Source organism: Triticum aestivum, chromosome 6B (genome assembly GCF_018294505.1).
Source record: "Triticum aestivum cultivar Chinese Spring chromosome 6B, IWGSC CS RefSeq v2.1, whole genome shotgun sequence".
Taxonomy (NCBI): Eukaryota; Viridiplantae; Streptophyta; class Magnoliopsida; order Poales; family Poaceae; genus Triticum; species Triticum aestivum.
Genome location: NC_057810.1, coordinates 617,457,052 through 617,472,976, shown reverse-complemented (window position 1 = coordinate 617,472,976; position 15,925 = coordinate 617,457,052). Strand labels below are relative to the sequence as shown.

The window sequence follows — 15,925 nt, the reverse complement described above, 5'->3', positions numbered from 1 at the left end:
TCTTGCAACAGGCTAGTATATTTCAAAAATCACCAGTCTTAACCATGTCAGAGTGCACAAAAAACGCTAATTACAGGATCCATGTAAGCACATGTGCTAGCTTTCCAGTGATATGGCAAAAAAATGTCCACTGCATGCACATTTCCCCCAGCAAAACAAAACATGCACATCCCTCTTCATAAGGTAAAATTGTCCATCACATTCAATATCCCAATTCACAGCACCATGCAAGGTTCGACACCTAAAAATGTCTATTGACCATCCTCACTGCTCCGCACCATCCAGTATGCTCCTAACTTTGTCGATGGAGCTGCACACATTAACATACTATTAGACCGTTTACGTGCACAATGGAGGGGGTGAGGGAGATAATGAAAAATGTATACAGACCTTTTCGGCAGATTAGGTAAGAGACTCTGGACAGCATTTATCACAATGTCGCCTTTTTGGTTCTCCGCTTCAGGATCTATGGCAAATAAAAATCATTACCCAACATGGGGATTGAAAACTGAAAAGAGAAATAATAAATAGAAAAGTTCTACTGGTGGTTCACAATGTACCTTGAGGATCTTGAGAATTAGAACTGCCTCCAAGATAACATCCGGTAAGTTCATCAATCCCCTCGTCTTCAGTCAACATGTTTTTAAGAATGTGCCCAATAAGCTCATGTGCAATACTTGCAGTGTCATCACATAATGCAGAGAGATCTTCTGCAGAGCATCTAGTCATCTCCACATTGTCCTTCTCCGAACTAGGATCCATCGTACTGCCAGCAGCACCACTGTCTCCATAATGTCCAGCACCAGCAGTGTACTCAGAATCTTCAGTGCTATTGATCATGAAATTTGAACAGCAGCCCTCATCCATGCGTTGCTCAGAACGAATATCAAAGTAGTTGCTCGTGGTGAGTACAAAATCATTATCTTCACTGCACCTGTCACTCTCTAAGCTAACTTCGTCATCGCTCGAGTTTTCTTCAGTGGCACCACGTACCAAAGATCTGAGGCAACTGCTTAAATCCAAGACAGCATCTACTTCCACTTCCTTTCTCTCTTCAGTGAGAATAGCTTGTTGACATTTAGGAGACATTTGAGCTAAGAAACCAATGGCACGTACTGCCAAATCCGGTAAATTACCATCATCACACTCAAACAAGCATTCTGTCAAGTACCTCCTCACAGCTGCTTTGAATGATGCCATCTTCACTTGAGAACCTTGGCCCATAATGCGACGCAGCAACTTCATATCATCAGTATCGACGTTTGGAAGTGACCATAGAGCATTCAGGATATCTTGCTGCGATGATATAGTCGCACGTGGAAAGGGAAAGAACTCTGACTGTGAAATAGCCATGCTCTTTAGTGTGAGTTTCCGATATAGGTTCATCACTGACAATGCTTTTGCAAAGTTCTCTGGAAGATCATTGCCTTCCTGCAGCTTTGCTATCATATTTCCACATCTTTTCCTTATCAAATTAATAAGATGGCTTCTGCTGGAAGTTCGAGCTACATGCAGAAATTCTGGGGGGCATGATTTTCCTGAGAGCTTTCTATTGATTGCAATAGCAGCTTGCTGGGGAATTTCATCCAGCCCAGCTAAAGCTTGGTCAATAGATGACAGAAGCATTGGTGAAACAGGTGTTCTAAGACAGACAGAATTAGAACGGTAGCTGCATGGATTTGTTAAAATTTCAGACAATCGCATACCACTTTCACTGTCCAACTCAGCCAAGTATTTTGGAAGGTGGTCCTTCACGATTTTCATCATTGTAGGCCTAATCTTCCTGAAACTAATCCCATTGTGGGCGACAATATTAGCCACTGACTCAAGTGCCCCATTGCTTAATTTGCTGATTGTACAGTGCATGGTCTTCAAGCTTTCTGGACAGAGAGAGCCATCCTTCTGTTTTTGCAACTTAAAAAGCTCAAGACCATCCAGAACTACATGATGAATGTAACACTTGCTTTGCAAACCAAAACTTTCTTCGATGTTACATCTTACTTTCTCGCTGGACACCTGGAATAGACATTTCTCGATAAGATGCCCAGTTACTGTCATGTTTATGCTACATGGATGTTACTCTCAAGGATCAAATCAAGTGATCAAAATAAAATTATTCACCAAAAAGAAGTGATTACTATGAAATTGGTAGAGCTAGCAAGCATGGACTATCGATCAAGCAATAACAGTGAGTTAGACCCTTTTTCCTAGATGTTATCTCATCTCACACTATAATCAATCTGCTCCTTCCAATGTGACATGTTGTATATCCTTCCACAAGTGTAGTTATCTTGATGTAAGTTCATATGAAGCAACATATTTGATCACACAACATATTAAAACTGCTAAATGTTCTCTTATTATTAATTATTGTACTAGAAATATAATTATCTGTCATTCATTGTTATATAAACCTAACGGGTAAATAAGTAGCTACGCAAGCAACATTAATAAGGGGAGTAAAAACTGAAACTGAAAACTGTAAGCTGTAGGTTCTGTTAGAGTATGAATAACTTACTTCATCAGTCCTGACATCCGATTCAGCCAAGTAGCTGTAGAACAGAATTTTTTGTGGAGGGTTACTAAAATATTGATATGGGTAAAGTAATCTTATAAGTAGAGAAAACACGATAAATAGAAATCTGGTAGGTTTGCCATATTTTACAACCCAAGACCACATGGAGCTGAGGTAACTCGCTAAATCAGTGGATGTTGTTTTCAGATGAGAAACATGGGCCAGGCTATGGGTCATTTTTGCGCATACATGAAGAATGAGTTTTGCTCTATCAAAGCTTTTGGCACAAACTCTTGAAACATGGAGCCATGGAGGTAACTCACTAAATCAGTGGATATTGTTTTCAAATCAGAAACGTGCAGCTATATCAGTTGTAATACCGCACTGCATCTGGTTTAGAGAAGGAAATAACTGGCACAGATAGTAGAATACTTACACGACTTTCAGAAACTTTGGTCGCTTAAGTTTGAAGGGGACACCTAATTCGGGATTCAGCGAGGCCAGCCATCTTCATGCATAGATAGATGGAAAAAATATGTAAGGTACGGTTAAGAGGCGGAGGGGGCAGACATATAGAAGAGGAGAGCAAGCACTGCACAGACCTTCGCTTTTTCTTGATGAGACCTTGCTGCCGCAGAAAAAGAGAGCACAGCCTGTTACCATCCTTGAAAGAGAAGTCGGCCGCGTCCTCTGGGTAAAAACCACACAGAACAATAGTTTCAGGTGTATAACATAACAAGAGGATTTTCAGCCACATCAGACTGCAATACCCTAGTTTATGTGAGCCAAGGGCAACAATTTGGTGTATGGATGGTGTCACTTTGAAGTGTGGAAACTAAGTATTCTAAACAAGATGATATCAACAGAGATGCATACAACTCAACTTGGATGCATCATCAATTCAGCATGAGAAATGCAAGCATAATAACCATGGACGCTGTCAATATTTAGTGTTTTGCATGCAGATGATTGTTCTAGAAACACCATCACATTTTATTACAGTAATGAAATAAGTTGCAGGTATTGCACAGTAGGCACTATAGCAAGTGGAGTAGTACTGTTGTGGCTTCAGAAGAATGAAGATGAGATGAAATCACCTTCCTGCGAACCTTCCTGCGAAGAAAACATCTGGGTCCTTGACCTTCTGTATGCGGCCTGGAAAATAAGAATCATGGAATAAGCTTTCGGTAAGGAAGTTAGGATGTTGTTACAAACGAAAACACAGATGATTTCAGACATCAGGAGGGGAAAATGAGAGACTGCGGCCTGCTAAGTGCTAAGCTGCCCTTGGTCTTCTAACACAAATCGACTTTGACCCGGGTGGACAGATGTCATGCGTGAGCTGTGCACACGTACCACCATAGTCACCAAATTACTTTCGATTCCAGCAATTGTATATAGAATTTTTTTTTAGAGAGATAACAATTGCATATAGATTACAGAGTTCATCAACAAGAACAAGTAGTAATGTTGGAGCGCCAAACCTGCACCTAGTAACACCGAGAGAGGATGAACTCTGCAGCCGCCGAAGAGCTCCGTCGCCGTTGCCCTAGGGCCTAGGTCGAGGTCGGCCGCGGCGGCGGGGAAGCGAGACAGAGCAGCCGCCGCCGGCGGAGAAGCGAGACAAAGCAGCCGCCGGCGGCGGAGACCGGATAGGGAGGGGAAGAGAAGGGATGGTGAGGCAGCAGCGGCGGGGAAGCAGATGGGAGATGGGCGGTGGCGGAGGTGAAGCGAAGGACGGAGCAGCGGCGGCGGCGGCGGAAGGACGAGCCCAACGATACAATTTTCACCAATAGATTTTTTTTTTCTCGCGGGGAATAGAAAAAGGTTAACGACTCAATAAGCAGATTTCTTTTTTTTAGCAGAATGTTTTCTTTTCTGGGGCTTAGCGGAATGTAGTTTGTACGTACAGTATTTACTCAACCTGGAACAACATGGTCAGTGTTACAAATATTTGTCCAATTCACGCAGCATATCTAGGTTTAGTACGGCCGTAGTTAGCCATGAAATCACTGGCACGGTTCTGCTACATCTGACGTGAGTAATATAGACTACTCCCTATGATCCGAAATATAGATGTTTAACAAAATTCTAGTCAAAAAAAATTTTGCATTGCGAAATTCTTCGACTTTCCAATTTTGCCCTCGCTCGAGTCGTGCACGGACAGCACGCTTCGCTTTCTTCCTCGTCTCGCTCACGCTCCCCCACCGCACCGCGTCGTTGCCGTACCTGGAGACAACGGATCCTGGGTGTCAGGCTCCTCCTTCCTTTCTCGTCTCCCTCCTTCCCTCCCAGCACACACGGCTCGCGCCTTCCTCCCAATCAAAATCCCGTCCGCCTCCCCTCTTCTTTCCTTCATTTCACCGTCGCAGCTCGATCCGAGGCCGCGCCGGAGCCGCTGCCCTCCGAGTGCAAGGAGGCCACAAGCCGCACGACAGACCCCGCGCGTCCCATAAAATGGATGCCAACGAGCCGACGGAGCCCACAACAAAGCACGTCTGACTCCTACCCGTCGCAGCCGTCTAGCCAGGGTTTTCAGTTCGTTCTTCCTACCCTTCCTTCTTGGCCGGCGAGTGGTTGAAGAACCATGGGATGTGCGCCCTCGCACGACACCTTCGCGGCCGCCGCGTCCAGGGCGAAGTGGCGCCGGCCGACGACGACACCCACCTACTCCTCCTCCGCGCGGGCGCGGGACCCTGCGGCAATGTGCCGGGAGCGGGCGGCGTTGGTCCTGGCGGTGGCGGACAGGCGGTTCACGCTGGCGGCGGCGCACGCGGCCTACTTTTGCTCGCTCGGCGCTGACTTTGTTGCATCTGCAAGGGAGCCGCTCGGCGATGGCCATGCAGACTGGTGTTTCCGACAGGTCACTAGGAGTACTTTTGTACAATTTACTATGTTTGGGGGTTGTCGGAAAACTCTCCAACGTCTTATATTTCAGAGCACTTTAATTTCACTTAAAATAAAAGCAAACGAGATATGTCGTCACCAGTTTCTGAATAAGCGAAGCTGCCTCCACGCTATAAATGATGAAGCCCATCAAGGGCGCAACTCTGTGTTGGTCGACCGGCACGAGTATTCGGCCGGTCCACTTTCCCATCGTGCGATTAACATGCTAATGGGCGGTTGGATTTGTGCCCCCTCACGTCATTTCTTACGTCATGTTCTTTGTCTCGCACACAACTGGCCCCGCGTGAGCAGGCACGAACACGTCACGCAGATCGCAGCAAGACTAGGGTGTTATCGTGCATCAGGTCGCCTCCGCCTCGCAGCGAGCTCCTCCATGGAGATGTGCAATCTCTTCGGACTCGCACTAGGCGGAATGGCACAAACTTGGTTTTTCAATAAAAAAAAGGAGGAACTTCATCTAGTCATGGGAATGCCTTCAAGATGTCTTCATCACCAACTTCCGATGAAACTACATGCAACATCTACTATCGAATAGTTCTTCTCTTTTCGACAAAAGCAAGGAGAATTTTTTCGAACTTGCTTCAAGATGTGAAAACTAGCTAGATCGTTGATGCTATTAACACAACATTCATCACTGTTGTTAGGGCATTGTTTTCCCCGGTTTGTTTTGATGATTGATGACAATACGTTTGCGGACTAATCATGTGCATTAAGCTTTTCAGGTTATCTAATATAAAAGCACTATGAGATTGTTACCCCTCGAGGACTTCACTTTAGACGGATTATTTTCCTTCGTTTCTTTTCGGTGGAATTGAGTCGTAGGGATAACCGTACTATCAAGAGGGGATCCGTTTCGGAAGAGTATGGGTGGAATCGTCAGTTCACATTCTCCTTGCACCCTCGCTTTCTTCCTGCTTCTTTGAAGTTTCCGTGATGTGCAAAACAAGGGGTGCTATGTGCTAAGCGATAGTACCGCGGCCAGGGCGGTAGTACCACTTGTTAGTGCCGCTGGTACTACCGCCCCTGCTGTGGTCTCGTTTTTCGTGTCGGGTTTCCGTAAAGGACCACGCAGGGGAGCGGTAGTAGGAACAGTAGTAGGTCGCGATAGTACCGCTCCTACGTCCGCTCCAACTGTCGCTTAGCTCGCTGCCCTCCCCTGTTTTCCAGCGGCTGTAGGGAGCGGCAGTCCACTTATCGGTGGTAGTACGCCCTCACAGCGGTAGTACCGCCCTAGTGCATGTACTTCTTCTCCCTCAGCCCTGGTTGCCTTATGCTTGCTTGCCACAGCGGTAGTACCGCCCAGATGCGGGTTGCGGGCTGCATAACGGTTGGATGTGTCCCCCCACTATATAAAGGGGTCTTCTTCTCCAAGAAGACTCACCTCTTCCATCCCCAAGCTTCATTTTCGCCCGATCTCTCTCCCTAGCCAATCAAACTTGTTGATTTTCTAGGGATTGGTTGAGAAGGCCCCGATCTACACTTCCACCAAGAGAAATTTGATTCCCCCCACTAATCCCTTGTGGATCTTGTTACTCTTGGGTGTTTGAGCACCCTAGACGGTTGAGGTCACCGCGGAGCCATAGTCCATTGTGGTGAAGCTTCATGGTGTCGTTGGGAGCCTCCAATTAAGTTGTGGAGATTGCCCCAACCTTGTTTGTAAAGGTTCGGTCGCCGCCTCCAAGGGCACCAATAGTGGAATCACAGCATCTCGCATTGTGTGAGGGCGTGAGGAGAATAAGGTGGCCCTAGTGGCTTCTTGGGGAGCATTGTGCCTCCACACCGCTCTAACGGAGACGTACTTGCCCTTAAAAGGAAGGAACTTCGGTAACACATCCTCGTCTCCATCGGTTCCCCTTTTGGTTATCTCTCACCTTTACTTGTGCAAGCTTTATTGTGCTCTATCCTTGCTTGCTTGTGTGCTTATTGTTGTTGCATCATATAGGTTGCTCACCTAGTTGCATATCTAGACAACCTACTTTGATGCAAAGTTAAATTTGGTATAGAAAAGCTAAAAATTGTTAGTTGCCTATTCACCCCCCCCCCCTCCTCTAGTCAACTATATCGATCCTTTCAATTGGTATGAGAGCCTCGTCTCTTTATTAAGGACTTTCTCGTCCGAAGAGTATGGTTGACACCATAAACGGTGAGGAGGAGCACCCTGGTGTGAATCCATCCTCGTCTATGGCCGATGGGGGAACCTCGGTCTCACATGAGGAATTCAATGTGGCCTTGGACACATTGAAAACATCCATGACGGCCGAGGTTAAAGGCATGCTTAAAAAATTTCTTGATGGTCTCAAACTATCCACCGCACCATTGGAAGTGGTCGATCCCACTACCAAGGTGGCGGATGCCAACTCCGATAAGGGGGAAGCTTCTAGTGAAAGAGTTCCTTTATCTAGTGGTAAAAATGGAAATGGAATGTTTGCCCATGTGGAACATCCTCTTACCTATGGAGGACCGATTCCCTCTACTCATTTAAATCATGCCGGCCCTCCTCCTAAGATTGTGAAAAATGAAGATTTTGATGCTTGGGTCTATCGCTTTAAGCGTCATTTAAAACATGTTAACACTAATCTTTGGAGAATCATTGAAGAAGGTTTCTATTCGCATGACCCAAGCAACTTCACCCCAAGATAAGCCGCGGATAATCAATTCAATGAGAATGCTCTCTTCATCCTTCAAGATGCAATTCCACCCGAAGACATTGCACATCTCCGACCATTCACTGTGGCCAAGGAAGCATGGCACCATGTTGTTTCCCTCTACAAGGGAAGCGCTAGCATTCAACGCTCCAACTATGAAGTGGTGCAAGATGAAGTCCATGAGTTTGCAATGAATGAAGATGAAGAACCTCATGTGCTTTATCGAAGATTAACCACTCTCGCGGTCTCACTCCGAGATCATGGGAGTAAGGATACAGATGAAAATTGGATCAAGCGCAAGTTCCTCAAGGCCATGATGCCCTACCACAAGGCCATGTCCTCCGTCATCCATCAAAGGCCGGACTTTCACACCTTGTCCTCAAATGAAGTGTTGGATGAGTTTATGGCAATGAGGATATTGGAAAAGACTGTCGACAATGCGGTGTTGCGTTCTCAAAGAGCAAAGAATCCCAGCCTTGCCTTGAAGTCCAAGGTTAGTGTGGAAGAAGAGGAAGATGAGGAAGATGAGGAGAGCAACCCCGAAGATACGAAATATGATTGTCATGAGCACATGGCTCTTGCTTCAAGGCAATTTTGGAGCAAGAAGAACACAAGGCCCAACTTCAACAAGAACAACTCAAGTGGCTTCAAGGGCAAGCAACGTGTGAGAACATGTTACAATTGTGGCAATGTGAGCCACTTTGTTACGGATTGCCCTTACGAGAAGCGAGAAGACAATGGTGGCAAGCTCATCCGAAAAGACAAAGCCAAGTCCTTCCCCAGCAAGAACAACTTCACCAAGAAGACTCCAACCAAAGGGTTGGTGGCACAAGAAGAATACAATGAGTATGATGATGATGATGATGATAGTGAAGTCATGGCCATGGCCTCCATTGCCATTGCCACCACTCCACGGGTGTCTCTCTTTGATTCACCCAACGAGAACATCACCGCCAAATGCCTCATGGTCAAAGCCACCAACAAGGTAACCCCCAACATCAAAACTACCATCATCACTAATCCCTCCTTGACGGATTGCATTGATGAAAATGAGGGGTCTAATGAATAAATAAATGAATTTGAGTCTTTATGAGTAAGCTCAAGGGCAAATCCAAGAAGCACTTCGTTGCTCTCTTGGAACAACTTGGTGAAGCCAATGACATGATCGAGGCTCATGAAGAAACCATCTCTAAGATGGAAGGTCATAGTCATGACTATGCCGATGAGATATCGGACCTCTCTAATGCGCTTCAGGAAGAGCGTGTTCATCGTTTGGCTCTTGAGGAGTCACACAATGATGGTCATGCTAAATTAAAGAAAGATCTTGATCATGCTCTTATTGTTTCTCGTGTGCTAAACTCCAAGAAGGCTAAACTTGGTGTTGATCTTGCTAGACTCAAAGAGAAGTTTGATTTACTTGACAAGGCTCACAAGGCCTTGAAGGGTGCTCATGCTAGCCTCAAAGAGACTCATGATCAACTCCAAGTGAAGCTAACCAAGGAGAAAGCCACCTTTTCTCATATGGTCTTAATTGATAACGCAAATGCTACTAACCCGTGTTGTGAGCATGTGCATCTTGTGGAGGAGAATGCCAAGTTGAATGAACAACTTAAGAAAGGCCTTGTGTCGTGTATACAAGGTGAGAAGAATCTCAATGACCTTTTGAGCAATCAAAAGGAAGTTGTAGCCAAGGAGGGAGTTGGGTTCGCACCCAAGTCCAATGACAAGACCAAACGACCTCCCCCTCTCAAGCAAACCTTTGTGAAGGAGGGAGAGGGTGCTTCAAAGGAGAAGAAGAAGAATGTAAAGGGTGGCAACGTTAAAAAGGGCAACGCCACCCCTTCCAACAAAGCCGGCGACTTTAACCCTTCTTATGTGTTGTGCCGTGCTAGTGATGGGCATGTTTATGCTAAATTTGTTGGTTCTCCTTATGAGTACATTGAATGGTCTATTTGGGTTCCTAAGACCCTTGTTACTAACATCAAAGGACCCATTACAAAATGGGTACCTAAAACCAAGCATTGATCTCTTGTAGGTGTTTGCTTCCGGTGGGGGATCATGGTTGCTCGATAGTGGAGCCACAGATCATATGACCGGAAGCAAGGACTTGGTGGTGGACATGCAAAAGATTCCATCTATGCCCACCAACATTGAGTGGGGTGATGCCTCGTCCTCCAAGGTATCGGGTCTTGGCAAGGTTGTCATTTCTCATGATCTCGCGATCGAGAAAGTCATGCTTGTTGAGTCCCTTGCATACAATTTACTTTTCGTTCGTCAACTTGCACTCATGGGCTTTGCCACATTCTTTGATATTGATACCATGGACCTCTTGTGGAGCAAGACTCTTAAAGTAGCCTTTGTTGGGCATGTCAAAAACGGTCTTTATGTGATTAACTTTTCGGAGCGACCCACTAAGACCGCGACATGCCTAATGGCTAAAGTTGACGTGGGATGGCTTTGGCATCGCCGTTTAGCCCATGTCAATATGAGATCTTTGCAAAGTCTTCTCAAGGGAGACCATGTCCGTGGACTAATGAATGTTAGTTTTGCCAAAGATCTTGCTTGCAGTGCTTGTATCGAAGGAAAGCTACATGAGAAGGCTCACCCTCCCACAACTATCATTTACTCGAAGAGACCCTTGGAGCTCCTTCACATGGATCTCTTTGGGCCTCCATCCTTTGATAGTCTTGGGGGTAGAAAAGTATTGCTTGGTGATTGTGGATGATTATTCAAGATATACTTGGGTATATTTCTTCAATAGGAAGAGTGAGACTCAACAAACTGTCATCGACTTTGCAAATGAAGCTCAACGTCAACATGATGCAAAGATCTTGACAATAAGAAGTGAAAATGGCACCGAGTTCAAGAACTACACCTTGGATGAGTTTCTTAGTGATGATGGAATCAAGCATCAATACTCTGCACCTTACACCCCTCAACAAAATGGTGTAGCAGAGAGGAAGAACCAAACGTTGATGGATGCGGCAAGGACCATGATGGTGGAGTTCAAGTCTCCTTACAACTTTTGGGCAGAAGCCATCAACACCGCATGTCATGCATCCAATTGGCTCTATCTCCGCAAAGGCTTGAACAAGACTCCCTATGAAATACTCACCGGTAACAAGCCCAACCTCAAGTACTTCCGGGTGTTCGGGTGTAAGTGTTTCATTCTCAAGAAAGGTGTTCGTTTGTCTAAATTTGAGGCTAGAGCTCATGAGGGCATATTTGTTGGTTATTCTACAAACTCTCATGCTTACCGTGTCCTCAACAAGTCCACCGGACTCATTGAGGAGATGTGTAACATGGAGTTTGACGAGAATAACGGCTCCCAAGTGGAGCAAAGTGGTACTTGTGATGTAGGTGATGAAATTCCTCCCCAAGCCATAATAAGAATGGGTGTTGGTCATATCCTACCCATTGAGGAATCCCTTGTGGCCGAAGGAGAAGGTCAATGCTCCACTCAAGTGGAGCCATCACCAACCCAAGACCCACACACTTCCAAAGAACAAGGTGAAGGCCCTCAACCTCGTGAACAAGATCAAGGGAAAGATCAACCTCAAGATGGTGGTGAACCACCAAGTGATGCCCAAGGTCAGGTTCTCCCTTTGGAGCAAGTTCAAGATCAAGAGCAAGCTCAAGATCAAGAACAAGCTCAAGACAACGCTCAAGATAATCAAGTTACCCCTCCTCTTTTCACATCTGAGGAGGAATTAGAGTGTCGTGCCGCGAAGATCGCTTCCAAGCTCACTACCAAAGGTCATCTCATGGAGAATGTGGTTGGAAGCCTAAGAAAGGGGGTAAGCACTCATAGACAATTAGCAAACTATTGTGAACATCACGCGTTTGTCTCTTGTGTCGAACCCCAAAAGGTCTATGAGGCGCTCGAGGATCCGGATTGGCTCAATGCCATGCATGAAGAACTCAACAACTTCGAGCACAACCAAGTGTGTAAATTAGTGCCAAGGCCAACCGGGAATCATAATGTCATTGGAACCAAGTGGATATTCAAGAACAAGCAAGATGCTCATGGGATCATTGTTCGCAACAAGGCTTGTTTGGTGGCACAAGGCTACTCCCAAGTCGAGGTATCAACTACGATGAAACCTTTGCTCCCGTTGCTTGCCTTGAATCTATTCGTTTGTTGATTGCTTATGCTTCTCATCATAATTTCAAGTTGCAGCAAATGGATGTGAAGAGTGCTTTTCTTAATGGTCCCATTAATGAGTTGGTGTATGTCAAACAACCCCCGGGGTTCGAGGATCCCTATTTCCCCGATCATGTGTATCAACTCAACAAGGCGCTCTATGGCCTTAAACAAGCCCCACGTGCATGGTATGAGCATCTTACTGAGTTGTTACAAGATAGTGGGTTCGAAATTGGGAAAATTGACCCCACTCTTTTTACTAAGAAGGTCAAAGGGGAGTTGTTTGTGTGCCAACTATATGTTGATGATATTATATTTGGTTCCCCTAACAAGGCTTTCAATGAAGAATTTGCCGCTCTCATGACCTCAAAGTTCAAGATGTCTATGATGGGAGAGTTGAAGTTCTTTCTCGGGTTCGAACTCAAGCAAAGAAGAGAAGGAACCTTCATCAACCAAGCCAAATACGCTCAAGACATGCTCAAGAGATTCAAGCTAAGTGATGTCAAGCCGGCCTCCACTTCAATGCCCGTCAAATGCCAACTTGACATTGATCCCAATGGTAAAGCAGTGGACCAAAAGGTATATTGCTCCATGATTGGATCCTTGCTTTACCTTTGTGCATCTAGACCGGATATCATGTTGAGTGTGGGAATTTGTGCACGGTTTCAAGCCGCACCTAAGGAAAGCCACTTTGTGGCGGTCAAACAAATCTTTCGATATTTGGCTCATACCCTAAACTTTGGCTTATGGTACCCAAGAGGAGCCAACTTTGATCTTCTAGGCTACACAGACTCAGATTGGTCGGGAGACAAAGTGGATAGGAAGTCCACCTCCGAAGGGTGCCAATTGCTTGGTTACTCCTTAGTGAGTTGGTCTTCTAAGAAGCAAAGTTGTGTATCTCTCTCGTCCACCGAAGCGGAGTATGTGGCTGCCGGTAGTTGTTGTGCTCAACTTCTATGGATGAGGCAAACTTTGAAGGATTATGGTGTCACTTGTGATGAAGTGCCTCTTTGGTGTGACAATGAAAGTGCCATCAAGATCTCTCTCAACCCGGTGCAACACTTCAAGATGAAGCATATTGAGATTCGGTATCACTTCATCCGGGATCACATTAGGCGAGGGGAGATCAAGATCAAGTATGTCAACACTCATGATAACCTTGCAGATATTTTCATGAAGCCCTTGGATGAAGCAAGATTTCGGGAGTTAAGGCATGAGCTAAATATCATTGATTCGAGCAGTGTGGCTTGAACTCTTGCACTTCCCACCACACTCTTCATGATGTCTTGTTTAGGTGTAGGCATGGACATAGGGGGAGTGTTGTTCTCTCAATGAACTCTCCCTCCCCCCATTATGCTTAAATTGATCGAGTCTTTCACATTAGCCATTTTTATGGCATTTGTGCTTCAAAGACAAGTTTTGGTCATGGGCCCAAGGATAATTCTTCATGGCGCCATACCATTTACTCAAACATAGGTGGTCTCGACCACCGCCCTCTCTTCTTGAGAGTTTGTCTATGTGTTGTTTCCTGTTGCTTGTGCTTCTCTCTTGTGAGTAGTTGTGCTTTGGTGTGGTTGTGTTCGGGTTTGTCTTGGCTTGCCTTGTGTCTTTTGTGTTCTTTCTGTTTTTTCCTTTTGCAAGTCATGCATAAGCCATCTTTTCCCCCTTGTTTCTGCTTTGGGGCGCCTGAGCGGTACTACCACAGCTGCAGAGAGGTACTACCGCTTATAAGCGGTACTACTGCCCTGCCGACACGGTACTACTGTGGAGCGGTTCAGCTAGGCACGTTGTGCTTCAGATCTGCACCAACGCGGTACTACCGCTTAGGGCTCGGTGAGTGGGGTATGTATTGGGCAGGAGGAGTTTCTACTCCCCCATACTCGTTCAGTTTGCCCCATCCCCTCGTCCTCTCCTCTCTTAGGCGACTCCCCAAGCACCGGAGGTCTGCCGCCGGGCCGCCGGACCCAGGCTGTCTCCCTCGGTTCCATCCGGTGGGGTCTTTCCCCACCCTCTCCTCTTGCCATGGATGACGGTATTGCCCTCATTCTTCTCTCCCTTGGTTCTCCTTCTTGAATCTAGGTTTTGGTCTATATTCATTGCATCCCTCGATTTGTTTGTTGAATCGAGGCTTAGGAAGAACTTGGGAGACTGCTAGTCTAGGTTTTTTGATGATTAGGTATAGAAATATGGACTTTTGCATCTGCGGTAGTACCGGATCTTGCCGCGGTAGGTGTCAGCCTACTGACAACCGCTCAGGCGGTACTACCACTGAACCCTAGCGGTACTACCGCTTATGAGCAGTACTACCGCTCCGGTGTGCGGTACTACCACCCCGAGATGCCAAAGCCCATGTGTCTCTACCTAAGTTTCATATTTGGTGTTTGTCTTTCCTTGGCTTATGCTCTCTTGCTCTTGTGGTTCTTGTCTGTGTGTGTTTTCAGGTGGTAGTAGCTCCGGGCATCAGGCTCGCCGCAAGAATCTAGACCGTGCAAGAGGTTCCAAGTGCTATCGCTCTTCGGATGCAACTGAGTTTGCTGCTACTGTTGCTGCGGGTGGCTCATCTGAACCACCAAAACGCAAGGCCAAGGTCCCAACATCGAAGATCTCCGCTGGGCGTAAGCGTGCTAATCAGATGTCTGCAATGGAGTTCTGTACCAAGAGGAAGCACAATCCCTACCATGTGGACCAGGAGCCTGCTCTTTAGAGGCATCCGTTCTGGAACAGGTTTCAGCAATCCATCTATTACGATGTCTTGAAGCAAAAGAAGAACTTGTATGTGAAGGTCAAGTCTGTCGATCTCTCGCACATGGAGAAGGACCTGCCATACTTTGGGAATGCTCTACAGAGGTGTGAGGAGTTGGACACCAAGAGGATCATTACCTTCAACAAAGACTTTGATGCCGAGCTCGTGGCCCAGTTCTTTGCCACCGTTCACTTTGGGCATGATCAGGCCTGTACTCTGTCTTGGATGGCCAATGGTCATCTTCTGTCCACACCATGGAAGGACTTCATGGTCAGCTTATTGTACAATGATGAGGGTGCCCAGACCCCACTTGGGTTTCGCCCTCATAAGGAGATTGCCGCTACTCATAAGGAAAAGCTTTGGCCCTATTCTACCAGGAAGGTGTCTGAGACTGGGAAGGTTTCTTATGAGCTCTGGCCCTTTCTAGACATCATGCATCGGATCTTTCGGAACATCCTGTTTCCTCGGATTGGCAACTTGGATCAGGTGCACCCTTACCTTGTTGACATGCTTCTATTCTGTCAAGAAGAGCAGGGCTCTCAGCAGGTGCTGGATGTGTCACATGTAATGTGGTCTGAACTTCACTCTGCTGTCATGGAGCGCAAGTGCATCATTTATGGACCCTATCTTATGTAGCTTATCGAGGACACTTGGGCAGCCAAGTTTCCATATGAGGAGCTTGTCATAGACAATATGGTTTCTCATGATACTATCGAGCTGCGTCAGAAGGAGAAATGGAGTTTGTCTACTCCGGCACCTCCAGTGCAGAAGACTGTCTTATCTAATGCAGATGATGAGGATGATGATGGGTAGGAGTATGTGCCTCCATCTGAGGAGCCCTCTTGGGCGAAGAAACTCAAGGAGAAGATGAAGCGTTTGTTCTGCTTTTAGGCCAAGGGCTAGTACAAGGCTCACAAGGAGGCCAAGATGGCTCGTCATCATGACAAGGCCATTATGAGACAGGCTGGCCT

At 46.3% G+C, this 15,925-nt stretch overlaps 1 protein-coding gene across 7 annotated transcripts; it reads right to left on the bottom strand.

Annotated features, from left to right (window-relative positions):
* On the bottom strand, positions 1–4,319 carry LOC123138321 (uncharacterized). Of its 7 annotated transcripts, none has more exons than XM_044558272.1 (8): positions 4,000–4,319; positions 3,613–3,857; positions 3,118–3,205; positions 2,952–3,023; positions 2,519–2,552; positions 561–2,016; positions 391–466; positions 1–310 (listed from the first exon to the last, which is right to left on the bottom strand). In XM_044558272.1, the coding sequence occupies exons 2-8, from the start codon at positions 3,752–3,754 to the stop codon at positions 265–267; spliced, it is 1,914 nt and encodes a 637-aa protein (XP_044414207.1). In that variant the 5' UTR covers positions 3,755–3,857; positions 4,000–4,319; the 3' UTR covers positions 1–264. The 7 variants fall into 7 exon arrangements, with proteins under 7 accessions (XP_044414207.1, XP_044414210.1, XP_044414212.1 ...); XM_044558275.1 differs by having other exon boundaries at positions 3,625–3,857; XM_044558277.1 differs by having other exon boundaries at positions 3,613–3,670.
* Positions 4,320–15,925: the final 11,606 nt, after the last annotated feature.

What these genes read in the sequence shown, in the direction of transcription:
- LOC123138321 (XM_044558272.1), bottom strand. Translation starts at nt 3,754, where the DNA reads ATGTCTGAAATCATCTGTGTTTTCGTTTGTAACAACATCCTAACTTCC. An exon ending in CCAAAGTTTCTGAAAGTCGT is followed by an intron (nt 2,553 to 2,951) that starts GTAAGTATTCTA and finishes TCTGTTCTACAG; the next exon opens with CTACTTGGCTGAATCGGATG. An exon ending in TAATTCTCAAGATCCTCAAG is followed by an intron (nt 467 to 560) that starts GTACATTGTGAA and finishes TATTTGCCATAG; the next exon opens with ATCCTGAAGCGGAGAACCAA.